At 43.6% G+C, this 27,596-nt stretch overlaps 1 protein-coding gene across 1 annotated transcript in view; it reads right to left on the bottom strand.

Annotated features, from left to right (window-relative positions):
* The window catches only part of noc3l (NOC3-like DNA replication regulator), a 57,776-nt gene that overhangs the window by 20,866 nt on the left and 9,314 nt on the right, over window positions 1-27,596 (bottom strand). The window contains exons 3-8 of the mRNA XM_070876960.1: window positions 26,675-26,798; window positions 25,059-25,216; window positions 22,165-22,224; window positions 13,099-13,229; window positions 8,931-9,092; window positions 1,030-1,123 (exon numbers count right to left, since the gene is read on the bottom strand). Coding sequence (XP_070733061.1) covers window positions 1,030-1,123; window positions 8,931-9,092; window positions 13,099-13,229; window positions 22,165-22,224; window positions 25,059-25,216; window positions 26,675-26,798 — 729 coding nt within the window. The remainder of the gene's footprint in view (window positions 1-1,029; window positions 1,124-8,930; window positions 9,093-13,098; window positions 13,230-22,164; window positions 22,225-25,058; window positions 25,217-26,674; window positions 26,799-27,596) is intronic.

The following is a 27,596-nucleotide window of genomic DNA, read 5'->3' as shown; positions in this document are numbered from 1 at the left end:
GGGGGGGGGGGATTGACTTATGAGGAAAGGTTGAGAAGGTTGGGCCTTTACTCATTGGAATTCAGAAGAATGAGAGGTGAACTTATTCTAGGTCGCTATTTGAAGTGGAGCACTCCTGGTATCCTGGCCAACATTCATCCCTCAACACCACTAAAACAGAATAACTGGGTTTTGATCTATTTGCGGAGTGTGGGATCTTGCTGCCATGTTTGTCTACAAATCAATGACCACACTTCAAAAGTAATTAATTAGCTGTGAAGCACTTTGAGACATGAAAGGAGTTATATAAAAGAAAGTTATTTTCTCTTCTTAAAAGCATTGTTAAAAGTATTTAATTAGCTGTGAAGCACTTTGAGACATGAAAGGAGTTATATAAAAGAAAGTTATTTTCTCTTCTTAAAAGCATTGTTAAAAGTATTTATTAAACCACTTTTGATCATCTCTCCTCACTCTCCAACTGCTGCTCAGCATTTATTTTCTCCTATATGAAGGAACACGGGATGTTTTCGGTGAAAGGCGCTATACAACTACAAGTTATTGTTACAGTTTCTTTTCCTTCTTTCTTTTAGAATGACAGTAAAAAGTATGGAATTCAGAACGGATATTCTACAACTGGTTAGAATGAATTCCAAATCACATTCAATCTTTAAAAAGTGCCCAGAATTATAATGAGTAAGAAATGCTTAGTCTATCCAACAACATAATATTATTGATTTCAATTCCCCATGTTACCTAATGGACCAATTATATTAGTGAAATAGCAAATGGATCCATTATCACTAAATGAGGCCAACTCTAGGTGAAGCCAACTCATTTAGCCTCTGTTTGGTCCAACTCTGCTCGAAGTGGCGAAGTTTTGGCCTGCTCAGTTCAAAAGAACTATTAGATATATAAATTCTTGAATTGATATACACGTCTTCCCTGGGCAGGTTTCTCTGCCCTAGTTATAATTAATAATTTAGCTAATTTCCCCAAGAATGTTTCATAGACATATAAAAGTATATAGCAGTGTTGTAAGCATTCAAGTACCTTTAACGGTCTGTTCAAGATTTTCCAGGTAAAACTTGTATTGGCACACTAATCCTTCTTCAAATTCTCTCAGATGTTGGGTTTCTTTTCGAACCTGAAAATAAAAGATATAGTATTTATATAGCTTTTCCCCCCCACCCACTCTTGTGTGGGTCCCAGCTGAATGACCTTATTGCAACAGTTAAAATTGAGTCAGACTTGCAACTAAATGGAATACTGTAGTACAGGATGATCTCCACTGACATTGTATAAGGAACTCATGTAAACAGGCACATCCTCAAGCCAATTAATTAAAGGCTAATTGTTGAGGAAAATATCTGTAGATTGGCAATCAGAAAAAAACCAGGAAACTATTTGCTTTTTTCCCTTGCAATTTTGGCACTTGAGTGGGACGTCCAAAATTATATATAGCAGCCCTCAGTGGCGTGGATCGCAGAAAGTTGAATGATCATGCTATTAATCCTTCCAAAGGCATGTGCCACATCAGGCAGTCTCCAGTGCAGCCCTGTATTAAGCAAGTGACAGACACTGCATTTCCAAGGGCAACACCATCATTACTTTCCCTGTGGAAATATATCCAAAGAAAATGTTTGCAATCAATTAATGTTCATCTGGTATCTGACCAAGGGAATATCAAACTGCATGTCAATGGTTGTTGGTGCCATCAGTAAGCAGTAATCCATGTTTTGAAGGAGAAGAAACACTGGGGGTGTGGAGCAGGAAGATGGCTCTTGGGAGATCAGCGCTAAGCTTTGCATCCATGGCAAACTCCTAGCATCAGAAGAGGGCCATGGGCTGGAAGCCTGTTTGCTGTTACATGCCCGCCACCTCTTGCTGCAAGAGAAGTATGCTATCCAGCGTTGACACAATAAAAAAAAAACAGAATGTACAAAATGGCAACAGTTTTAGAATTTTTGAAATGATGCTCCCCAGATACCCAACTTAGATTGATGTCATGCTTGATGGGCCCCACAAGAAATGTGGAAGTGAACCTTCCTCCTGATACCAGCAAACTTCCGCATTTGCAGCCAGATGCCAGGGATATGGGTGACTACATGAACCCAGCTGGCAATCTCCCTTGATGCACATTATCTTTTATTAAGGGTGATTTTCAACTCTACATATGGCTACCTTTCTTTAGTGCATCCCCTGTAGCGGGACATCCAACTCTTCAGCATCAAGGGGGGTGGGTAATGCTACCTAAATCTTCACTATACCACTGCGCCACTAGTGTAATGGCTAGCTACAGGCTTGCCAGATCTTCTAATTCTCAATTGAGTGTGACACAGGCCAAGCTCCCTGAGCGAGCCTTTTCTGTGTGTTCAGCCTAAAACCTATTCAAATCAAATGAGGAGTAAATTGGGCCAGGCCAGACCTCTCTGCTGTAGTGAGCTTGCACACTGAACCAGTCTAAAACTATTTTTCTAATTCGCCAAAAATTAGGGCTTGTGTTTCTCACTTCTCGAGTTCTGATTTGCTGCTGTTTTGCTCTAAAGCAAATTGCGATAGAAAAAAGTGTGACAAAGAGTAAGTAACACTTAAAGGAAGTGTGCACTATATGCAAGGTAGATAGATGGATACTTAGATCACCATTTTATACAGCTTGTAAGATGATGCTGACTGTAGTTAGTGGGTTGGGTTCAGGATCACAGTAATTAAATCATGAGAGAAAAATGTAAATGCTGGAAATATACAACATTTTGGTCAGTATCTGAAATAATAAAGAAGAATGGTTGATGTTAATGCTGCTGCTGATATTTCTAGCATTTTCTGTTTTTATTCAATTATATTATTGGGGCTTCTCAGACCATTACAAATTCAAATAACAACAAAAAGAAACGAAGACCTATTACAGCCCATGCTAACTTTTCCTTATGAAATGCTTCTGAACTTCCTGGAAGAAGCTCCATTATAATTAGATAACAAGGTAACAGCTCAGCGAGATGAACTCCAAACTTGTAATAATAATTGCATTGACCGTAATTAGATTTACACCAATTTCATTCACAGCTCTCAATACAGTTAATCAATCCTACATTCCCCAGCATAGTCTTTGCTGGGCTCCAAGCAAACCGTATTCTAAACAAACTAAAAGCTGGAAAAAGTTCCAGTGATGCTCAGGGTTGAGAATCTACAAGTGCTACACAAATATTGCACCACTAGATGGCAGAGCAGAGCAAAGTATCCGTTCTTTCATAAAAAATGTCAGTACTTGCAAAAACTTGATTAATGAAACAAGTACTCACATGAATTGATAAGTAGTCCCAAACAAATGTAATTTAAAAAAAATGAACTTCCTTCTTTATCTGTTCTTTGAAAGCAGCTATTTTACTCAGAAAATATGTACATTTCTGAACACCGACACCTTTTCAGCTCCCCAATGCTGTGTCCAAAGTCAACACAAACATGAATAGGCAGACTTGGATCAATGGCAGGCTCCAGAGTCAAACATGTCAGAGACATTATCTGAGTGGGGCCTTTTCAGCTCGAGGCTGCTTTTCCACTTCGACACACTGGAATAACTCCCTCATACCGGAAATCTTTTTTTTTTAAATTCAGGGAGGGAGAAGGAGGGGTAGAATATACCTGCCCCTCTGTGGAGTATATACACACATCAGATTCTAATAGAAACTGTAGGGATTTACATTTTTTTTTAAAAAGGAAAGATTATAATTTGCTGAATTTTGTGTCATTTCTGGCAAAAAAGATCAGCTAGAAAAGGAACAAGGGTGGTTAAGGAGGTCTAGCCCTCTAACTTTCCTTTGCTGTGGGGATACGAAGCTTTGATTTAGCATCTACTTGACAACACAGTCACAGTAATATTGGGAAGCTGTAGTGTAGAGAAACACAGGTAAACACTTTTGTTTCTGTCTGTAAGCTGTAGTTAATACTTCACCAAATCCCCAAATTAAAAAAATATATAGTATCAAATCAATGTTACATTTATCGCTCGATGCATTCTCCTAAATATCAAATATGGAAGCAAAATGGTTTGAAACATTTTATAGTTTAAAGTCATGACATGAGAACAAAAAAATAAGTATTCAAATCCTACACAAGAGATTTCTACACAAACAGTAAAATAAAGATGAACAACTTGCATTATATAGTGCATTTCAAGTAGCAAAATGTCCTGAGGTGCTTCAGGAGCATTAGCAGACAAAATAATAGTACAAGATCTCCTTGACATTATTCACAGCTACTGATCAGAAGTGGAACTGCAGGAATACAGTGGGGTTCCTGGAAACAAACAAAATAGTTTCATTGGCCCCAAGTTTCCACATGATTTGCTTCTGATTTTTAGGAGCAACTGGTGCAGAACGGAGTATCTTAGAAATCGGAATTCTCGCCATTTAGTTTGCTCCAGTTCTAGTCAGTTCGAACAGTTTCACTTTGGAACAGAATTTTTTTTTTCAAAAGGGGGCGTGTCCGGCCACTTACGCCTGTTTTCAAAGTTTCGGCAGTGAAAACTTACTCCAAACTAACTTAGAATGGAGTAAGTGAAGATTTTTGTACGCTCGAAAAAACCTTGTCTACACTTTAGAAAATCAGGCGTAGGTTACAAATCAGGCGTGGGGAATGCGGGGGGGGGGGGGGGGGGGGTGTTTAAAGGGAAGTTTACAAACATTAAACACTTCAGTTTTACAAATAAAGAGCCACCATCAATAATAAATGATAAAGCATCAATAAATCAACCAATAAATCAATCAAAAAAAATTAATAAGAAAGGAGATGGGTGGGGGGGAAAGGAGATGGGTGGGGGGGGAAAGGAGATGGGTGGGGGGGGAAAGGAGATGGGTGGGGGGGGAAAGGAGATGGGTGGGGGGGGAAAGGAGATGGGTGGGGGGGGAAAGGAGATGGGTGGGGGGGGAAAGGAGATGGGTGGGGGGGAAAGGAGATGGGTGGGGGGGGAAAGGAGATGGGTGGGGGGGGAAAGGAGATGGGTGGGGGGGGAAAGGAGATGGGTGGGAGGGGAAAGGAGATGGGTGGGGGGGGAAAGGAGATGGGTGGGGGGGGAAAGGAGATGGGTGGGGGGGGAAAGGAGATGGGTGGGGGGGGAAAGGAGATGGGTGGGGGGGGAAAGGAGATGGGTGGGGGGGGAAAGGAGATGGGTGGGGGGGGAAAGGAGATGGGTGGGGGGGGAAAAGGAGATGGGTGGGGGGGAAAGGAGATGGGTGGGGGGGGAAAGGAGATGGGTGGGGGGGAAAGGAGATGGGGGGGAAAGGAGATGGGTGGGGGGGAAAGGAGATGGGTGGGGGGGAAAGGAGATGGGTGGGGGGGAAAGGAGATGGGTGGGGGGGAAAGGAGATGGGGGGGAAAGGAGATGGGGGGGGGAAAGGAGATGGGGGGGGAAAGGAGATGGGGGGGGAAAGGAGATGGGGGGGGAAAAGGAGATTGTGGGGAGGGGGGGGGGGAGGAGAAGGGGGAGGGAGGCTGAACAGGCCGGGCCCAAGACTTCGGGCAGGGCCCGTCCCCAGCACCAGATTTACAGGTAGGTGGCGTTGGGTTGGGTCGGGGGGAGCGCGGGTCGAGGGTGGGTGGTGGGAGGGAGGTCGGTTCGGTTCAGGTCGGGGGGAGGGAGGGTCCAGTCCGGGGGCGGGGAAGCGGGAGTCGGGTCGGTGTCGGGTCCGGTCCAGAGGCGGGGGGTGGGGGAGCGGGAGTCGGGTCGGTGTCGGGTCCGAGGGTGTGGGGGGCGGGGGGGGGGGGAGCGGGAGTCGGGTCGGGTCCGGTCCAGAGACGGGGGGGCGGGAGTCGGGTCGGGAGGATGCAGGAGCTGCCCATGGGAGGAGCCTTATTCACGCAGCCCCAGTGAGGCCATTGGGCCAGGGCTAGGGGCTGCGTGCTTCGGGCCCCTCCCACACAGTTTCGGGCGCCTGGAGCTACTGCACTTGCGTGCCCACTGTAGTGCGCATGTGCAGAGGTCCCGGCACTGTTTTCAGCGCAGGGACCTGGCTCCGCACCCCCACAGCTCGTGCTGCGCTGCGCCGAGGGCCAGAGGAGCTGCAGGGAGGTGGAGAATCTGGAGGGTTTTTTTAGGCGCACTTTGTGGCGCGAAAAACAGGCGTCCAGGTCGGGACTGCGCCGTTCTAGGCGCGGCTCGAAACTTGGGCCCATTATGAGCTGTAACATCCAGCTGCAGGGCTGGCTCTACAGAGGCCTAAAAAGATCATGTGCCTAAAATTCCGGCCTCCCCGGGTCTGTACAGACTCGGGAAGGCATCGCAAAAGCCGGTTTTTGGCATGTGATGCGCATGCGCCAAAAAAACAGATTTTCCGCTCTGTCAAATTCTGGCTTGACAGGTCCAACACATCTCAGCAGCCAGGACATTCGTATGGGCAAGATTGCACTATTTGCCCATCTCTTGCTCAGCGAATGTCCTGAAAACCCTTGCGCCTGGTAAAAGCAGGCGCATAGCCTATTTTTAACCAGTGTAAGTGTTTTAAAACATATAAAAATAACATTTAAAACCACATTTTTCTGTTTAAAAACCCTGCCCACGAAGGTAAGTTTATTTTAAAAGCCTAATTACAAAACTTAAAAAAAAAATAATCCCCAAAATAATTTTTTTCTAACACATTTATTAACTTTTATTTAATTAATGTGATTTCCCCCCCCCTTTTTTTTTAAATTTGTGTTTTGGTGTTGTGGGGGGGGGGGGGTTCTCATTCATAATAATGAGAACTCGTATTTACAGAGAATACTTATGAATGAGAATACTTTACCTTGATTGGCTGTCCAGTGCCACGTGACTCCAGCTTCTCCCTGCGCATCTCCAAGACGTGAATGCGCTCCGATGCGCAGGGAGAGGGGGCCTCCGACCGGGATCGCTGGAGGGTGCAGTAGCAAAAGGTAGGCGTGGACCTTTCTTACAATTTTCTGGCGAGCGCCTGCGGGAAGCCCAGCACCGGGATTTCAGGCCCCATGAATGTTTCCTACTTCAAAACCATGGCCTTGAAATTCGTGGGGCTGGTACATGAATGCAACTGCACTTACACCGGCAGAGTGGGGTCCCAGGAATTTCCTGGCCCAGGTCTTTGACACTGTATTTTCTGCCAGGCAGATTTATTGGGAAGCACACAAGCAATGTCTCTCTCTCTCTCTCCAGCATAGAAGTCACCTGGGTCTTGTTCAAACAACTGCGTTAGTGTGCCACACAGGTAATCAGGGCCTAAAGACTAGCGGATGTATCAGGTGGCAGTATTCAGGTAGTCATTTCCTCAAAAAAACACAACTGAAACTAGATCACAAAAACCATCCTATGGCTCTATTTTAACCAAACAATAACTTTAGATACAATTTTTTTTCCCCCTTCAGTTCCTTCTATATTTCTTTCATTGTTAAAGGTATAAAATATGTTTTGACCAGAGTAAGCGCACACATTATAAACAGAGTTTAAAACGTAATTTGTGGAGAAGCCTGAAAAATATTGGAAGGGAAGACCCCAGCTGAATGAAGTAAGCTCCAACAAGGGAGCAAAACTTAAACCCAGGCCACTGAGCGATGGAAGACCTCTGTGGAGACAAACATATTGACCAGATTTTCAAGAGTCATCCTCAACACTTGTTGGGATATGTTTAAACATTTGTAAGTTTTTATTTGTGTGTTATGTTACAACCATTATTTTTCAGTATTACATTTTTTGGTTAGTAACAAACAGGATAGCAGCTGAAAAGAGTTCCAAAATGTTTTTTTGAGAAACTTAATTCTGCTTTCTCCTACTTTCCAGTTTTTTATTGATAGCTGCTAATTCTTCATTGATAAGTTTTTCTATCTGCTTGCTGCTTGTCCATTGTCAGGCTTACTATCTGCTTAGTTATATTTTGGGCCATCAGCTTTGTTCAGTTAACATTGATTGGTTCCTTTTCTACGAACATGCTATTTCAGCCAGTGAGGTTCAAATGTGACATGCATTTGACATGCAAGATTTTCAAGTGTGACATACATTTTCACACACAACAGGTGCAAGCTAGATGTGAGAATTCTAATGATATACTCATTACCAGTAAATACAGATTTACCCAAAGTTAATAGCAGCACAACTATCACAACATAAACATAAGGACATAAGAATTAGGAACAGGAGTAGGCCATCTAGCCCCTCGAGCCTGCTCCGCCATTCAACAAGATCATGGCTGATCTGGCCCTGGACTCAGCTCCACTTACCCGCCCGCTCCCCATAACCCTTAATTCCCTTATTGGTTCAAAATCTATCTATCTGTGACTTGAATACATTGAATGAGCCAGCCTCAACTGCTTCCTTGGGCAGAGAATTCCACAGATTCACAACCCTCTGGGAGAAGAAATTCCTTCTCAACTCGGTTTTAAATTGGCTCCCCCGTATTTTGAGGCTGTGCCCCCTAGTTCTAGTCTCCCCGACCAGTGGAAACAACCTCTCCGCCTCTATCTTGTCTATCCCTTTCATTATTTTAAATGTTTCTATAAGATCACCCCTCATCCTTCTGAACTCCAACGAGTAAAGACCCAGTCTACTCAATCTATCATCATAAGGTAACCCCCTCATCTCCGGAATCAGCCTAGTGAATTGTCTCTGTACTCCCTCTAAAGCTAGTATATCCTTCCTTAAGTAAGGTGACCAAAACTCCAGGTGCGGCCTCACCAATACCTTGTACAGTTGCAGCAGGACCTCCCTGCTTTTGTACTCCATCCCTCTCGCAATGAAGGCCAACATTCCATTCGCCTTCCTGATTACCTGCTGCACCTGCAAACTAACTTTTTGGGTTTCATGCACAAGGACCCCAGGTCCCTCTGCACCACAGCATGTTGTAATTTCCCCCCATTCAAATAATATTCCCAAAGCAGAGTGGCGAATGCGGGCATTCTCCATAAAGCTACAGAAAGTATTGTATTGTTTTGAAATGTAATCCAAATTTATTCAGTACCTTTGTAACTTTCTCAGCTTCAGTTAGAGGCCGTATCCTGTAGAATGGGGTGATGTCTTTAAAGAGCTCCAACAAAGATACCATCACCAGTTTTCGCACTGTTACTGCAACATTTGGATCCTTTTCCATTAGCATTGAACGCAATTCCTTCAGCTTTTTAATCTGTGAACAGAGTAACAGCTTTAGATCAATTTTAAAACATTTCCTACCCAAATTAAACATTGCCCCAAGATATACTTATTTCTTTTATTTTTCTGCTCTTGTACTCTGTCACTATTTTAAAGTTCATATTCAGTTAATCATTATTAACCCCTCAGTCTAGAAGCATGAAACTTAATTATTTTGCATATACAAAGCTACATTTAACAGAGTCACCAGTAGGATGCAGTTATCCATGGAGTGCTGAAGATTTCCTTCAGGAGCTATGGATTCACATAAACATCATAACTCACACCAAGTATGTGGATGACAGATTACTGGATATATTTTTGTTATTTCAGTCTCTGATATACTAACTTATTTTAGCTGCGAAAGTTTGAAATACTTTATATGCTGGCAGAGCTAAAATCTACTTTTGAATAATTAATCATAGACACATTAAAGTTTCTAACTTATGACTCACTGACAGCCCAATTAACACAAGAATGTACATCGTGAACCGCACCATTATGTACCTCAGTTCCTTGTCCTAAAGAAAAGCGGGCAGTGAGAACCATTACTGGTTTTTAACGATAAATCCTCATTCTAGCACCATTACAAGTTAATCATCTTTTTATGTTAGAAACTAGAACAGCAGTGGGAAACATTTAAAACAGTGATCAGAAGCGTCCAGGAGAAATATATCACACTAAAATGCAAGAATAAACGAGCCAGTAATGATACACCATAGATGAATAAAGAAATAAGGGCAAAATTGAAACCGAAGAAAAAGGCATACCATCAAGTACATAGACAACAAAGGAGGTTGACAAAAACAATATGAAAAGGTTAGGAAAGAAATAAAACTTAAGAAAGCAAAGGAAAACGACAAAATCAAAATATAAAAATAAATTGGAAGCTATTCTACAGACACATAACAAAAGAAAAACCAGGGTAGGGATAGGACCACTAAGAGATAAACATGATAAACTCATAGGTAATGACAGTAAAATGGCATAATTAAATAATTACTTTGACTCTGTATTTATTTTGCATTCAGTGGCTTGTTACCAAGTGTTGTGCATTGATATGGAAGAGGGGACCGAGTGTAATGTAGCCAAGTTTGCTGACGATACAAAGATGGGAAGAAAAGCAATGTGTGAGGAGGACACAAAAAATCTGCAAAAGGACATAGACAGGCTAAGTGAATGGTCAAAAATTTGGCGGATGGAGTATAATGTTGGAAAGTGTGAGGTCATGCACTTTGGCAGGAAAAATCAAAGAGCAAGTTATTATTTAAATGGAGAAAGATTGCAAAGTGTCGCAGTACAGTGGGACCTGGGGGTACTTGTGCACGAAACACAAAAGGATAGTCTGCAGGTACAGCAAGTGATCAGGAAGGTCAATGGAATCTTGGCCTTTATTGCAAAGGGGATGGAGTATAAAAGCGGGGAAGTATTGCTCCAGCTATACAGGGTATTGGTGAGGCCACACCTGGAATACTGCGTGCAGTTTTGGTTTCCATATTTACAAAAGGATATACTTGCTTTGGAGGCAGTTCAGAGAAGGTTCACTCGGTTGATTCCAGAGGTGAGGGGGTTGACTTCTGAGGAAAGGTTGAGTAGGTTGGGCCTCTACTCATTGGAGTTCAGAAGAATGAGAGGTGATCTTATCGAAACGTATAAGATTATGAGGGGGCTCGACAAGGTGGATGCAGAGAGGATGTTTCCACTGATGGGGGAGACTAGGACTAGAGGGCATGATCTTAGAATAAGGGGCCGCCCATTTAAAACTGAGATGAGGAAAAATTTCTTCTCTCAGAGGGTTGTAAATCTGTGGAATTCACTGCCTCAGAGAGCTGTGGAAGCTGGGACATTGAATAAATTTACGACAGAAATAGAGTTTCTTAAATGATAAGGGAATAAAAGGTTATGAGGAGCGGGCAGGGAAGTAGACCGGAGTCCATGATCGGATCAGCCATGATCGTATTAAATGGCGGAGCAGACTCGAAGGGCCGTATGGTCTACTCCTGCTCCTATTTCTTATGTTCTTATGATATCATTCAAAGGTTATCGGTAACATCGAAACATAGAAAATAGGTGCAGGAGTAGGCCATTCGGCCCTTCGAGCCTGCACCACCATTCAATAAGATCATGGCTGATCATTCACCTCAGTACCCCTTTCCTGCTTTCTCTCCATACCCCTTGATCCCCTTAGCCGTAAGGGCCATATCTAACTCCCTCTTGAATATATCCAATGAACTGGCATCAACAACTCTCTGCTGCAGGGAATTCCACAGGTTAACAACTCTCTGAGTGAAGAAGTTTCTCCTCATCTCAGTCCTAAATGGCCTACCCCATATCCAAAGACTGTGTGCCCTGGTTCTGGACTTCCCCAACGTCGGGAACATTCTTCCCGCATCTAACCTGTCCAGTTCTGTCCCGTCAGAATTTTATATGTTTCTATGAGATCCCCTCTCATCCTTCTAAACTCCAATGTATAAAGGCTCAGTTGATCCAGTCTCTCCTCATATGTCAGTCCTGTCATCCCAGGAATCAGTCTGGTGAACCGTTGCTGCACTCCCTCAATAGCAAGAACGCCCTTCCTCAGATTAGGAGACCAAAACTGAACACAATATTTCAGGTGAGGCCTCACCAAGGCCCTGTACAACTGCAGTAAGACCTCCCTGCTCCTATACTCAAATCCCCCAGCTTTGAAGGTCAACATACCATTTGCCACCTTTACCGCCTGCTGTACCTGTATGCCAACTTTCAATGACTGATGAACCATGACACCCAGGTCTCGTTGCAACTCCCCTTTTTCTAATCTGCCACCACTCAGATAATATTCTGTCTTCGCGTTTTTGCCCCCAAAGTGGATAACCTCACATTTATCCACATTATACTGCATCTGCCATGAATTTTCCCACTCACCTAACCTGTCCAAGTCACCCTGCAGTCTCTTATCGTCCTCCTCACAGCTCACACCGCCACCCAGTTTAGTGTCATCTGCAAACTTGGAGATATTTCACTCAATTCCTTCATCTAAATCATTGATGTATATTGTAAAGAGCTGGGGTCCCAGCACTGAGCCCTGCGGCACTCCATTAGTCACTGCCTGCCATTCTGAAAAGGATCCATTTATCCCGACTCTCTGCTTCCTGTCTGCCAACCAGTTCTCTATCCACGTCAGTATATTACCCCCAATACCATATGCTTTGATTCTGCACACCAATCTCTTGAGTGGGACCTTGTCAAAAGCCTTTTGAAAGTCCAAATACACCACATACTGGTTCTCCCTTGTCCACTCTACTCATTAAATCCTCAAAAAATTCCAGAAGATTTGTCAAGCATGATTTCCCTTTCTTAAATCCATGCTGACTTGGATCGATCGTGTCACTGCTTTCCAAATGTGCTGCTATTTCATCCTTAATAATTGATTCCAACATTTTCCCCACTACTGATGTCAGGCTAATTATCCGCTTTCTCTCTCCCTCCCTTTTTAAAAAGTGGTGTTACATTAGCTACCCTCCAGTCCATAGGAACTGATCCAGAGTCGATAGACTGTTGGAAAATGATCACCAATGCATCCACTATTTCTAGGGCCACTTCCTTAAGCACTCTGGGATGCAGACTAACAGGCCCCGGGGATTTATCGGCCTTCAATCCCGTCAATTTCCCTAACACAATTTCCCGCCTAATAAGGATATCCTTCAGTTCCTCCTTCTCACTAGACCCTCAGTCCCCCAGGGATACCACTTGCATAGATCCCATAATGTTCCAAGTGCAGTATGAGACGCTAGCAGCTCAAATACAATCTAATCTACTTTGCAATACCATCAAAAACACAAAAAGTAAAAAAACTCAACTAATATTTATTTTTAAAGAAAGTCTTCTGGTTGCACTCTGAGTCTATCCAAAATAATCCCACATCCTTGAGACAGTAGTCTGTCTCTCTTGTGATGCAATCCTCACTTCACTTATCTGGTTACAGTTTGAGATTATTTTCCATAAAACATGGAAGTGCTTACATTGTTGTCTGGTTCAGTCATGATGGACGATGCCAAAGTGGCAATGTGGATCTTTTTTTCTTGTAACGTCTTTCTTCTCAGCAGTAGTAACTCGTCCGTGGTCAACATTTGAAGGGGCTCACTTGCAGCAACTAAATGAAAAGGAAAACAATAGAGGTGAACAAAAAGAGTCTTTGTTTAAAGAGAACTGTTAAAAGTACTTTTCTACATACTTTATATGGAAATTGAAATTAATAAAACTTGCTGCTCATCACAGCGCATGCTGCAAGGGAGATACCGACCATCAATAAGAAGGCAACTTCAACAGATCAAACAATGGAGCCCTGGTGGATTAAGCCACACATCAAGCATAATTGTTTTGCAAAACACATGGCCCTTTTTACCCTAGTTGTTAATTTTTAAAAATGTTTTATTTCCTTTCCGGCACATTCTTAAAATTTTACTGTATTTTCCCCCTCAGGTAATCAGCATTTATTTTCTTATCTTGTCATAAATTCATATATCCTAATCAATTTTAAGTTTTGTTCAGAATTTTCTGTGTAACTCTTTTACTTTGTTTTTATAACTTTTGCAGCAAGAAATAATTTTTCAACAGTCAGACTGAGCAGGATTCAAACCCATTTTCTGGAGATGTATTGCCGCTGCGAGACAGGGCTGAATTACTTGTTTGGACTAGCTTGCTCAATTTAAAAACATTTGGACCAAGTTTTCATCTGTAAGGAAAGATCTCCCCACAAATAGATGCAAAAGCAATCAGATATTATTTGTACTATATATTTATTTTAAATCATTTTCACATCATTCAATTCATGAAGGTCTGCCAAAAGTAGTTGGACAAGTAGGAAATTTACCCCCTTCCAGTAATAGAAGGCTGGGACAGAGCATGAAATGTGAGACTAAACAGGACAGAACTGAAGCATCACTTAAAGAGGTGTTTGCGCTCCTTTTCAGAGGCTCAGAGCGAATCACTACATCAAAAACAGATGATTGAATCCCATCTGAGGAAAATCAGTCTGCCCCATGAAAGTTGGCAACCGATTGTCAGAATGGTAGAAGTGACAAGGCTGGCAAGAGCATTAGAGAAATCCAGCCGTGACTTAGAGCATGGATTAGAGTTTACGTGGAGATGAAAGAAAGTGATCTTGGTGACAAATCGAATGTGGGTTGAGAAATATGACAAGGTTCTACACCTCTGGGCTAAGTTGAAGATGATAGTTGGGTAAGGAGATAGAGGACGGGAACAATGTTCCCAGTAAGTCTTTTTTTTGGTGCGCGGGCCCTTTAACTGGCTGAGCGGCCCGTTCAATTTTTCACGCATGCATTATTTCCACCCCGGAGAGCGGCCTGCAGTCACGCAGCACGGCAGAACTGTTGGTCTGGAGGCCTGTAGATGTTTGTGGGAGCTGAAAAGATGGTCTTTCCTTTATGCTGGCAGTGGGCCAACAATGGTGGGCTCGCCAGGTCCATACGAAGTGTGCACACACCCGGCAAGGACTCGCAAAAGCCGGTTCTTAGCACACGATGCGCACATTCCGAGAACCGTCTTTTCCGATCCATCAAGATTCCTCCGTACAGATCCTGCGCATCTCTGGGAGAAGGACATCCGTGCGGGAGAGATTGGGCTATTTGCCCAATTCATGCCCAGCGAATGTACTTCAAACTTTTAGGCCTGGTAAAACATTTAAAAATTAAATTTAAACACTCATTTTATATTAAAAACCCTGTCCATTAAGGTTAAGTTTATTTTTAACCCTATTAAAACGCGTGAAAAGAAATCCCCAAAAATATATTTATTTTCTAAAACATTTAATTTCAATTCATTTTAAGTATGTGAGATGTTTTATTTATTTATTCTGTGTTTCGGTGGTTTTCTCATTGATAGTAATGGGAACTTGTACAAACGGAGTTCCCATTTTTATCAATGAGAATACTGCCTAGTGATTGGTGGTCCAGGCCCACGTGACTCCAGCAGTACGTATGTACGTGAAGGACATCTCCCCGTGCGCTGTACAACGAATCTAGGCCTGCGACCGGAATCCTACTTTCCTCAGTAGATTTTGTTCGGATCAGAGGTGTTCGTACGAAGGAAGCTTCTGACTGCAATTTTCCACCCATTAAGTTGGAGGAAGTTTTGGCTTATCGGGTCTTAACATTAGAGGCGCCAAGTATTGATGATGGAGTTGGCAAGGTGGGATAACCCCTAGCTTATAACTTTACAATATTAGGGATGGACTATCAAGATATAAACACTCTTTATATTGATGATAGCACCTTATTACACCTCTGAGAAACTTCCCAAAGTTCACTTTCAGCAGTTTTATTGCAGGCAATGGACGTGCCCATTTTGATTGTGTTAACGTTTGGAAATTTGATGGACCTGCAAGTTACAATGTCAAACCAGGAGGTACAGATAAGTGCTAGAGCTACACTTCTTGAGCCAATACTAGCAATTCTCCCTTAGAGTAGGTTATGGAAGTAGGAAGATATCGTACTTAACACGTGTCCTTTGGATAAAATGTGAAACAGAGGGCCCCATCTGCCTGAAATGTTGCTTCAGTTGGATATCAAAGATCCCACAACATTATTGAAATAAAAGCAGGTAGAGCTCCTTGCCAAGATTCATCAACGGATACTACCCTAAAACAGCTTAACTCGTCCTTTGCTTATTTGCTGTTTGTGTAATTTAGCTGTGCACAAAATGGCTGCTGCAACTGCCTACAAGACTCACTACATTCCAAAGTAATTAATTATATGTGAAACATATAATTTAGGATATATGAGCTGCAATCTTCTTTCTTTCAACAGTGGCCTGGAGTTTCTGCTAGGTTGCACTGCTATTTCCAGCGCAATTCGCCCCAGATCAGTCAAACCAGTGCATAAGATAGAGGAATTTCAAGTGCAAATCGAGTTTCCATGATCTTTTGTGCTAGACTTTTGCTGGAAGCTGGCCCTGCCGACAAAACTGGCCACAATCCCAGATTGAATTATCACGATGGCGAGTTGCGCCAGTTTGCGGGCCTTCGAAGAGCCTCTTAAAATTATGCTTTACTTTTTAAAAAGGTACAACAGCACTAATAAGCACCTTTTAATCACTTAATTTTTTTTTTTACTTTGCTAGAAACTGACAAACTGTATATAGTTCTGTCGTTTTTTTAATGTCATTTTCAGTTATTTAAAATCCGGTTACTAACAGGTAGGGGATTAGATACCGATTAAAAATGCTTATTTTTCAGAATAAACCCATTTTCAACAGTATGAATAAAACCACAACAGGTTACCACTTAAATATATCACAAAATATTTTTTATTGCAAAATTTTTTAAAACCTTGCCTGATTGCGCTGGTTCTTGGAAGATTTTACGTTTGCCAATATGCAAATTCATTTCAGCGGCAACTTGGGGGAAATGTTCACTTTGCAAAATGATACAATTTGAGCGCAATTTACACCCGGATCGTCAATTGCACCCAAAGCGGAAACTCTCGGCCAATATATGTGAAATAAATGAGAAGATGTTTATGTCTTGATCGGCCTTTCGTTTACTGTTTTAGGAGTATGATATATAAACTAATCAAGTGAGGGAACAGTAGCATAGTGGTTATGTTACTGGACTGGTAATCCAGAGGCCTGGGTTAATGATCCAGAGACATGGCAGCTGGGGAATTTAAATTCAGTTAAATAAATCTGGAATTAAAAGCTAGCATCAGTAATGGTGACCACAAAACTATTGGATGGTCATAAAAACCCTTCTGGTTCACTAATGTTCTTTAGGGAAGGAAATCTACCGTCCTTTCCTGGTCTGGCCTATATGTGACTGCAGACCCTCTGAAATTTGAACACCACTTGGAAGAAGCAATGAGAGTAGCAAGGGCACAGAATGTACTCTGGGTGGGGGACTTCAATGTCCATCACCAAGAGTGGCTCAGTAGCACCACTACTGACCGAGCTGGCCAGATCCTGAAGGACATAGTTGCCAGACTGGCGGGTGAGAGAAGCAACACAAGGGAAAAAACCTACTTGACCTTGTCCTCACCAATCGACCTTTCGCAGTTCATGACAGCATTGGTAGCAGTGACCACCGCACGGTCTTTGTGGAGACTAAGTTCCGTCTTCACACCGAGGACACCCTCCATCGTGTTGTGTGGCACTATCACCGTGCTAAATAGGATAGATTCAGAACAGATCTAGCAGCTCAAAACTGGGCATCCAAGAGGTGCTGTGAGCCATCAGCAGCAGCAGAATTGTATTCCACCACAATCTGTAACCTCATGGCCCGGCATATCCCTCACTCTACCATTGCCATCAAGGCAGAGACAAACCCTGGTTCAACGAGGAGTGCAGAAGAGCATGCCAGGAACAGCATCAGCTGTACCCGTACCTAAAATGAGGTATCAACCTGGGGAAGCTGCAACATAAGACTACATGCACGCTAAAAAGCAGAAGCAGCATGCTATAGACAGGGCTAAGCGATCCCACAATCACCAAATCAGATCAAAGCTCTGCAGTCCTGCCACATCCAGTCATGAATGGTGGTGAACCATTAAACAACTAATGAAGGAGAAGGCTCCATGAATATCCCCATCCTCAATGATGGCGGAGTCAGCACGCGAGTGGAAAAGAAAAGGCTGAAGCGTTTGCAACCATCTTCAGCCAGAAGTGCCGAGTGGATGATCCATATCGGCCTTCTCCCGAGGACCCCATCATCATGCTAGAATCTATTATTAAGGACGAGGTAACAGGGCACTTAGAAATAATAATGCGATTGGGCAGAGTCAACACGGATTTATGAAAGGGAAATCATGTTTGACAAATCTGTGAAGAGTTTTTTGAGGTTGTAACTAGTAGAATAGAGAAGTGGGAACCAATGGATGTGGTGTATTTGGATTTTCAGAAGGTATTCGATAAGGTGTCACACAGGTTATTGAACAAAATTAGGCCTCATGGGATTGTGGGCAATATACTAGCAAGGATTGAGGATTGGTTAATGGACAGAAAACAGAGAGTAGGAATAAACAGGTCATTTTTGGATTGGCAGGCTGTAACTAGTGGGGTACTGCAAGGATCGGTGCTGGGGCCCAGCTATTCACAATCTATAACAATGATTTGGATGAGGGGACCAAATGTAATATATCCAAGTTTGCTGATATGCAAAACTCGGTAGGAATGTAAGTTGTGAGGAGGAGGAAAAGAGGCTTCAAGGGGATACAGACATAGAAACATAGAAAATAGGTGCAGGAGTAGGCCATTCGGCCCTTCGAGCCTGCACCACCATTCAATATGATCATGTCTGATCATTCACCTCAGTACCCCTTTCCTACTTTCTCTCCATACCCATTGATCCCTTTAGCCATAAGGGCCATATCTAACTTCCTCTTGAATATATCCAATGAACTGGCATCAACAACTCTTTGCGGTAGGGAATTCCACAGGTTAACAACTCTGAATGAAGAAATTTCTCTTCATCTCAGTCCTAAATGGCTTACCCATTATCCTTAGACTGTGTCCCCTGGTTCTGGACTTCCCCATCATCGGGAACATTCTTCCCGCATCTAACCTGTCCAGTCCCGTCAGAGTTTCTATGAGATCCCCTCTCATCCTTCTAAACTCCAGTGTATAAAGGCCCAGTTGATCCAGTCTCTCCTCATATGTCAGTCCCGTCATCCCGGGAATCAGTCTGGTGAACCTTCGCTGCACTCCCTCAATAGCAAGAATGTCCTTCCTCAGATTAGGAGACCAAAACTGAACACAATATTCCAGGTGAGGCCTCACCAAGGCCCTGTACAACTGCAGTAAGACCTCCCTGCTCCTATACTCAAATCCCCCAGCTATGAAGGCCAACATACGATTTGCCTTCACCGCCTGCTGTACCTGCATGCCAACTTTCAATGACTGATGAACCATTACACTGAGGTCTCATTGCACCTCCCCCTTTCCTAATCTGCCGCCATTCAGATAATATTTTGCCTTCGTGTTTTTGCCCCCAAAGTGGATAACCTCACATTTATCCACATTATACTGCATCTGCCATGCATTTGCCCACTCACCTAACCTGTCCAAGTCACCCTGCAGCCTTTTAGCGTCCTCCTCATAGCTCACACTGCCACCCAGTTTAGTGTCGTCTGCAAACTTAGAGATATTACACTCAATTCCTTTATCTAAATCATTAATGTATAATGTAAAGAGCTGGGGTCCCAGCACTGAGCCCTGCGGCACTCCACTAGTCATTGCCTGCCATTCTGAAAAGGACCCGTTTATCCCGACTCTCTGCTTCCTGTCTGCCAACGAGTTCTCTATTCACGTCAGTACATTACCCCCAATACTATGTGTTTTGATTTTGCACACCAATCTCTCGTGTGGGACCTTGTCAAAAGCCTTTTGAAACTCCAAATACCCAACATCCACTGGTTCTCCCTTGTCCACTCTACTAGTTACATCCTCAAAAAATTCCAGAAGATTTGTCAAGCATGATTTCCCTTTCATAAATCCAAGCTGACTTGGACCGATCCAGTCACTGCTTTCCAAATGCGCTGCTATTTCACCTTTAATAATTGAGGGACAGGCTAAGTGAGTGGGCAAGACATGGCAAATGGAATATAATGTGGAAAAATGTGAAGTTATCCACTTTGGTAGGAAAAATAGAAAAGCAGAGTATTTTTTAAATCGTGAGAGATTGGGAAATGTTGGTGTTCAGAGGGATCTGGGTGAACTTGTACACAAATCACAAAGTTAACATGCAGAGTGAAGCAAAAAATTAATAAAGCAAACGGTATGCTGGCCTCTATTACAAGAGGATTTGAGTACAAGAGTAAAGAATCTTTATTGTAATTATATAGGGCCCTGGTGAGACCACACCTGGGAGTATTGTGTGCAGTTTTGGTCTCCTTACTTAAGGACGGATATCCTTACCATAGAGGGAGTGCAACCAGACTGATTCCTGGGATGGGGGATTTCCTATGAGGAGAGATTAAGCAGAGTGGGCCTATATTCTCTAGAGTTTAGAAGAATGAGAGGTGATCTCATTGAAACATATAAAATTCTTACAGGTATAGACAAGGTTAAAGCAGGGAAGATGCTTCCTCTGGCTGGGGAGTCTAGAACCAGGGATCACAGTCTCAGAATAAGGGGTCGGCCATTTAGGACGGAGATGAGAAACTTCTTCACTCAGAGGGTGGTGAAGCTTTGGAATTCTCTGCCCCAATGGTTGAATAGATTCGGGACACAGATCGATAGATTTTTGAATATTATGGGAATCATGGGTTATGGGGACAGTGCAGGAAAGTGGAGTTGAGGTCGAAGATCAGCCATAATCTTATTGACTGGTGGTGCAGGCTCGATGGGCCGAATGGCCTACTCCTGCTCCTAATTCTTATGTTCTTATCACAGAAGCCAGTCTTCAGCCAATCCGATTCACTCCATGTGATATCAAGAAACGGCTGAGTGCACTGGATACAGCAAAGGCTATGGGCCACAACAACAGCCGGGCTGTCTTGCTAAAGACTTGTGCTCCAGAACTAGCCACGCCTCTAGCCAAGCTGTTCCAGTACAGCTACAACACTGGCATCTATCCAACAACGTGGAAAACTGCCCAAGTACATCTATCCAACAACGTGGAAAACTGCCCAAGTATGTCCTGTCCACAAACAGCAGGACAAATCCAATCCGGCCAATTACCGCCCCGTCAGTCTAATCTCAATCATCAGCAAAGTGATGGAAGGTGTCGTCGACAGTACTATCACACTTACTCACCAATAACCTGCCCACTGATGCCCAGTTTGGGGTCCGCCAGGACCACTCGGCTCCAGACCCCATGAAAGCCTTGGTCCAAACATGGACAAAAGAGCTGAATTCCAGAGGTGAGGTGAGAGTGACTGCCCTTAATATCAAGGCAGCATTGGACCCAGTGTGGCATCAAGGAGCCCTAGTAAAACTGAAGTCAATGGGAATCAGGGGGGAAACGCTCCACTGGCTAGAGTCATACCCATCACAAAGGAAAATGGTTGTGGTGGTTGGAGGTCAATCATCACAGCCCCAGGACATCGCTGCAGGAGTTCCTCAGGGCGGTGTCCTAGGCCCAATCATCTTCAGCTGCTTCATCAATGGCCTTTCCCTCCACCCTAAGGTCAGAAGTGGGGATGTTCGTTGATGACTGCACAGTGTTCAGTGCCATTCGCAACTCCTGAGATAATGAAACAGTCCATGCCCGCACGCAGCAAGACCTGGACGACTTTCAGGCTTGGGCTGATAAGTGGCAAGTAACATTTGCTCCACAGAAATGACCATCTCCAACAAGCGAGAGCCTAACCACCGACCCTTGACATTCAACGGCATTACCATCGCCGAATCCACCACCATCAACATCCTGGGGGTCACCATTGACCAGAAACTTAACTGGACCAGCCAGATAAATACTGTGGTAACAAGACCAGGTCAGAGCCTGGGTATTCTGCAGTGAGTGTCACACCTTCTGACTCCCCAAAGCCTTTGCACCATTTGCAAGGCAAAAGTCAGGAGTGTGATGGAATACTCTCCACTTGCCTGGATGAGTGCAGCTCCAATAACTCAAGCAGCTCAGCACCATCCAGGACAAAGCAGCCCGCGTGACTGGCAGCCCATCCAGCACCCTAAACATTCACTCCCTCCACAGCTTCTTTGGCAACACCTCCCAAATCCACAACCTCCATCACCTAGAAGGACCAGGGCAGCAGGTGTAGGAGAACACCACCACCTCCAAGTTACACTCCAAATCACACACTATCCTGACTTGGAAGTATATCGGCCGTTCCTTCATCGTCGCTGGGTCAAAATCCTGGAACTCCCTCCTCCAACAGCACTGTGGGAGCACCGTCCCCACATGGACTGCGGAGATTCAAGGCGGCGGCTCACCACCTCCTTCTCAAGGGGCAATTAGGGATGGGCAATAAATGCTGGTCTTGCCAGCGACCCCCACATCCCATAAACAAATTTTTTAAAAAAGCAGATCTAGTGCAAGTGTGAAGTCCAAATGTGACACTAAGACATACCAAACATTTTTATATGCAATAGACAAATTTGTAAAATAATTTTCTTACCTTCCTCGTGTTGTTGATTTACCTCAGTCATTTCTTCTTCTCCTCCTTCTTCCATTAGAACTAGAGAAAGCATGCTACAGTTAGTAACTGTACAGTTACATGCGGCAATATCGTTAGTCACACCACAGTCGAGTATATTGAAAAAATTACATATTCGCAACATTTCAATGAAACTACTGTGATGTCGTACAAGGGCAATCAACATTTCTAGACTACAAGACAAATATTATTTGATCCCAGTAACATGGAAAAAGTAAAATGATCAAAACAGTGAGTGTTGCATAAAATGTTACGTTATAACTAAATTCCCAGAAATTTCCTGACCACCTGATTCCCTTTCTGGCCCTCATACTAGTCGGAAACTTCGAAAATCATCGATATCTCCTCCCTACAGTGCACACCCTCTCAACCACTCTGTCCTTACTGTCACCCAAACTCCAACCTCCTTTTCTTTTCCATAGGTCTTGAAAGTTTTGTCACCTCCCAGATCTGCACCCACTCTCCTGCAACTAACTGTCTGAATCTCTCCAATCATATTACTGCCCGTCCCACAACATTGAAACGGCCCTAATCAAAGTCACGAACTGCATTCTCTGTGACTGTGGCCATGGTGTATTATCCCTCCTTGACCTCTCTGCAGCCTTCAAGAGACTGAAAACACCATCCTCCTCCAATGCCTCTCCATTGTTGTCCAGGTCGTGGGACTGCTTTGTCCCACTCTTACTTAGCCAATTGTAGCCAGGCATGCCCAGCAATTGGATCGCTTCCCACTCTAAGCATCACCACCTCTGCAGTTCACCCCAAAATCGATAATTGACCGCTCTTGTTCCTCCTGCTGCCACTTGGTGAAATCAACTACAGACAAAGTCAACTTCCATATGTATGCGCTGACACCTATCACGACCCCTCCACTGCATTGTGTGCTGTGAAACTACTTACCTGACATCCACTCTTGCATGATCTGTAACTTCCTTTGGGAAAATATTGGGACGATCAATGTTTTCGGCCCTCACCAAACTCCATCCTCTCACCACTGACTCCCCCCCACCCCCCTGCGCAGCTACAGTCTCAGACTGAACCAAACTGTGGCATCCTCGACGTTCTGTTTGACCCCAAGTTGAACTTCTGATCATGTATTCTTTCCATCACAAAAGACCGTTGCCGCTGAAACTTTCGTACATGCTTCTGCTACCTCCAGACTTGATTACTCCAATGCTCTTCTGTCCAGCCGCCTATCTTCCATACTCCATAAACGTCAACTCGTTCTCTGCTGCCCAAAATCGCAACCCACACTGTGTCTTGCTCACCCATTATCCTAATCCTTACTGGCCGACATCGGCTCCTGATCCTCCAGTGCCTCAAATTTAAGATCATCCTGATGTTTAAAATCCCACAATAGCATCACACCGTCCTATCTCTGTAACTTTCTCCAGTGCTACAACCTCCTCATCTGATATCTCTATTCCTTGGACTCTGATCTTTTGTGCATCCCACAGTTTTCCAGAATTGGTGGCTGTGCCTTCAGCAATCTAGGCCCCACGTTCTGAATTTCCTCTCTGAATCCCTCCAACTATCCACTGCCTTTCCTCCTTTAAGACCCTCCTTAAAGCCCCCCATTTTGACCAAGCTTTTAGTCATCCCTCTTCATGTCATTTTAACTGCATTGTCTGTTTTTTTTTTCAAAACGTAGTTGGTGGTCTATCTATTCAAGTTGTTATTTAAAAATGTGTGCTTTTCACAATACTAATTAAAACCCAATTAAAAAATACATTACACTCAAAACACAATTAGTTAAGAAAGAAATCTATCAATTGCCAGTCCATTTATTAGTCCTAAATTTAAAGGGACATTTTACAAGCTACTCCCATATTAACAAAGCCCTATTTAAAATTTAGAAACGACAGGGCCAAAATTGCCCTTCCTGAAAGGCCTGTTCCCACCGCAAATCGGCGGCCACATGGTGGAGTGGAGTGGCCGCTAATAGCCCAACCCCCCTCCCGAGTTTTCCCAGTGGTGCCCCAATACCCCTCTTACCGCTCCACTGCTGCCAATCCGTCTTAAGCGTGTCATCACTGCGCACACCGCCGATCTAACCCCCCGACGGCAACATTCCCCATGGAAAATCTTCAGCCCGTCCGGCGGTGCCGAAACAAGCCTTTTCCCCGGTGGTCCAGTGAGACTGTGGCCTTCTCCAGCGGCAGTGCAGCTTCCCTGAAAGGGGAGGGCCCACTGCCGCTGCCGCCATGTTTTTTTTTTGTCGGCCGACTGTTATGCCGACGCGGCAAATATGCCCCCCGGGTTTGGCCGGGCAGCCAACAGGAAGCCCGGCAGCCCCAAAAACCTCCCTGGTGGCCCAGTCGGCTGAAGTTTAAGAATCGCGAAGGCTCTCCCCTTTAAGTGAAGGGGAGAGGCGTGGTGACACAGCGCCGTGATGACATCATCGCGGCGGCGACTGTGCTCCGCCCCCAACTTCCGCCCCTCAGTTGCTGTCACCGCCGTGTCTTTGCCCCTCAGGTATAGTCACCGCTCCCATTAGGAGCGACGTCCGGATCAAAACAAAAGAAACCAAAGAGCTGAATGTCGCTCAAGAGGTGACCTGAACCACAGCTGCGGTAAAAACCATCGGAACGAGGTGGGAGCGCCCCATTTCGGGCGGGGGGGCAATTTCCACCCCTTACTTTTTTCCATTAATTTGAAGACTACCATGTATTAACTAAACTGTATCATGCAACACCAATCTTAATTTCTCTGTGAAATTATTATTTAATGCCATCATTCGGGAGTTATATCTACCAGAAAACATTATTTTATTTAACCTGTGCACTTAGTATAAATGATACGTAACACTATCAAGTTCATATTAAATGAGCACAAACAAAACAGTATTTGCTTACTTGGCCTCTTTATTGACTGAGGAATGATACCCCGCTTATCTTTGATAGGCAACAGGTGGATAAGTTCCGTCTTGGGTTCAGTCTGTAAATACCTTGGCATCTTCTCGTACTGTTCCACCATATTTTCATTCTTTCGTTTTTTGGCATGGATTGGTTCACTGCAATATAACAAATAATTACATCAGGTTAACTAAGGACCAATATTTAGTGCAAGAGAATAGTTCAGAATTCGTGGAGAAAAGACAAGATATTTGCACTTACAGTAAAAAGGCACATAGTCTACATATATTAAGCTGAAGTAATTCCAGACACTGCTTGACAACTGCTGGAGGTTAACTTCCCAAACGTATCAAAGCAGTGCTTTATAGATAAACTAAAATTAACATGTATAGGTGTAATGTCCCGAATATGGAATTCCAGACATTTTGGCGAGGAGCAGAGGATTGTCGGGCGGCGTGGTCCAAAATCCGGTGCAGATTCAGTCCTGAGGATTCTGGATTTCAACTATTGATTTTCGTCTCTGAAATCCAGAAAAATTCAAAAAACGGCACGGACTCGGTCCCAAGGATTCCGGATTTCAGACATTGTACACTATAGGGGGGGGAGGCACCAGGATGAAGCATTTAAGTGCACAGAAGACTGGGAGAGACAAATAGCACAAGAGTTAAAGAACAGTTCAGAAATAGGAGGGTTCAGACAGGGGGGGGGGGGGCAAATGCAAAGTAATCTTTGGGCTGGATTTTTGTTTTTTTTTGCAAATTTGCCTGTTTCCGGGCACAAATTGCAGCGAAATCAAAATTTTAGCGTCGGGTTAGCGTTAACGCCAGAGCGCGCAACTTTCGCCAAACTGGCATTGCACCGAAGAATTTGTACGGCGGAGCCAAAAGTTCTGGCGCGAAAAAAATTGGCCGTTCTGCGCATGCGCAATTTTTTAAAAATCTTCCCACGCTTCTGGTCTGCTCTCCGATTGCAAATGCTAATATGCAGGGCGCGTTCGCGCACGTGTGCAGTACACCCGGGGCGGAATCAGCCTTTTAAAAATTCGATTTTGATCATGGAGGAGGATAGCAGACAGTGTCCTGGGCGATTTAGGGGAGTGGGATTAATTGAATAGCTCTACCAAAGAGCTGGCACAGTCACGATGGGCCGAATGGCCTCCTTCTGAGCTGTATCATTCCATGATTCTAACTTACTAGTAATAAATGTTTGCTAAGATACAGGAAACTTGAAAGGGCTTACCAGTCTCAGCCAGATTCTCTGAAGGAAAAAGGAGAAGCAACTGAGCATAGGACACTTCCCAGTATACTTAACTACACATGATGTCAGATGTAACAAGTACTATAGGCCTTTGTGTAAATGTACAAAGACTGCAATATCCCAATCTGTTGATTAAGGATCACACGTTGAGTTGGGAAATAGGGTAGAAAAAATATAATAGTGCTTTTAAAAATGAAGCAAGACTAATAGCTTGTTGGTATCCAAAAACCTGCATGGTGCTTTTGTTCAGTTTATTTAAACGATAAATTCATGATATAATTTGAGCTCATATGCTTGCCCGAGATATAGTGAATCAGCACAATGAAGTTAAATGAAAAAATGAACTATAAAACTCTTACCTTGAATGAAGATCCCTGGTGAGAAACGATGCCCTTTGACCCATACTTTGCATATATTCTAAGTCATCATCCTCCAGCATATCTAAAGGAAGAGCATCCTCTTCCATTTCTTCCTCTTCTTCATCTATTTATGAATGTGGACAACACAACTGGTTAATAATTTGCAGTGATACAAGATACTTTTTGGAGTGTCTATGCATAAAAGACAATGGTCCGGACTTTGCAGTCATAACAGTGAGGCTATCGACAGTCACCGTTTTTATTGAGTAAATCGAATAGCAACTTTCAGACTCCACACACGTGCAGTTAAATGTGGAAATGTGGAAGTTGCTGTCCGATTTGTCCTGCTCCTCCGTAAGCTTCACGCCACTGGTACCTCGCTGATAGATTTGGCATTGACATCAATGCAAAAGCGTGAAGTTGCTGCACTTACCCACTAGTTATCCACTAAACATGCCAGAAAAGGTTTCGGCTGGGGCATTCAAGTGTTAAGAAATTTTGAACCACATAATAAGCCTTGATTACTGCCAAACAACCTCTCTGGCACAGAAAATTTTATTTTTTTCACGGGTGTGGAGCTTCATTCCTTCAGAATGTAATTCTTCTCGGAGATAGCAAAAATATTAAAATTTAAAATAATTTTAAAAAACTTTTTCTTTAGTTTCTTTTATCTCTCTCTTAATCCCATCTTTCTTTCCCTCTCTTTATTTCGCTTTCTGTACATGATTTTACAATGAATACTCCAATTTATACTTCCTGGTTTAGACTTTGCATGTCTCAGTGAGAATTCTGCAATCTGATTGGTTGAAGAGTCACGCTGGTGCTTGACCTACTCACTACAGATCCCCTGTAGAGGGGCCGGGCTGGATCAGACGCCTGTTGACAGCAAGTGGCTGCTCAAAAGCCCGCAAAAAAATCTGTG

The sequence above is a fragment of the Pristiophorus japonicus genome, chromosome 3 (genome assembly GCF_044704955.1).
Source record: "Pristiophorus japonicus isolate sPriJap1 chromosome 3, sPriJap1.hap1, whole genome shotgun sequence".
NCBI lineage: Eukaryota > Metazoa > Chordata > Chondrichthyes > Pristiophoridae > Pristiophorus > Pristiophorus japonicus.
This window is presented reverse-complemented; position numbering and strand designations above follow the sequence as displayed.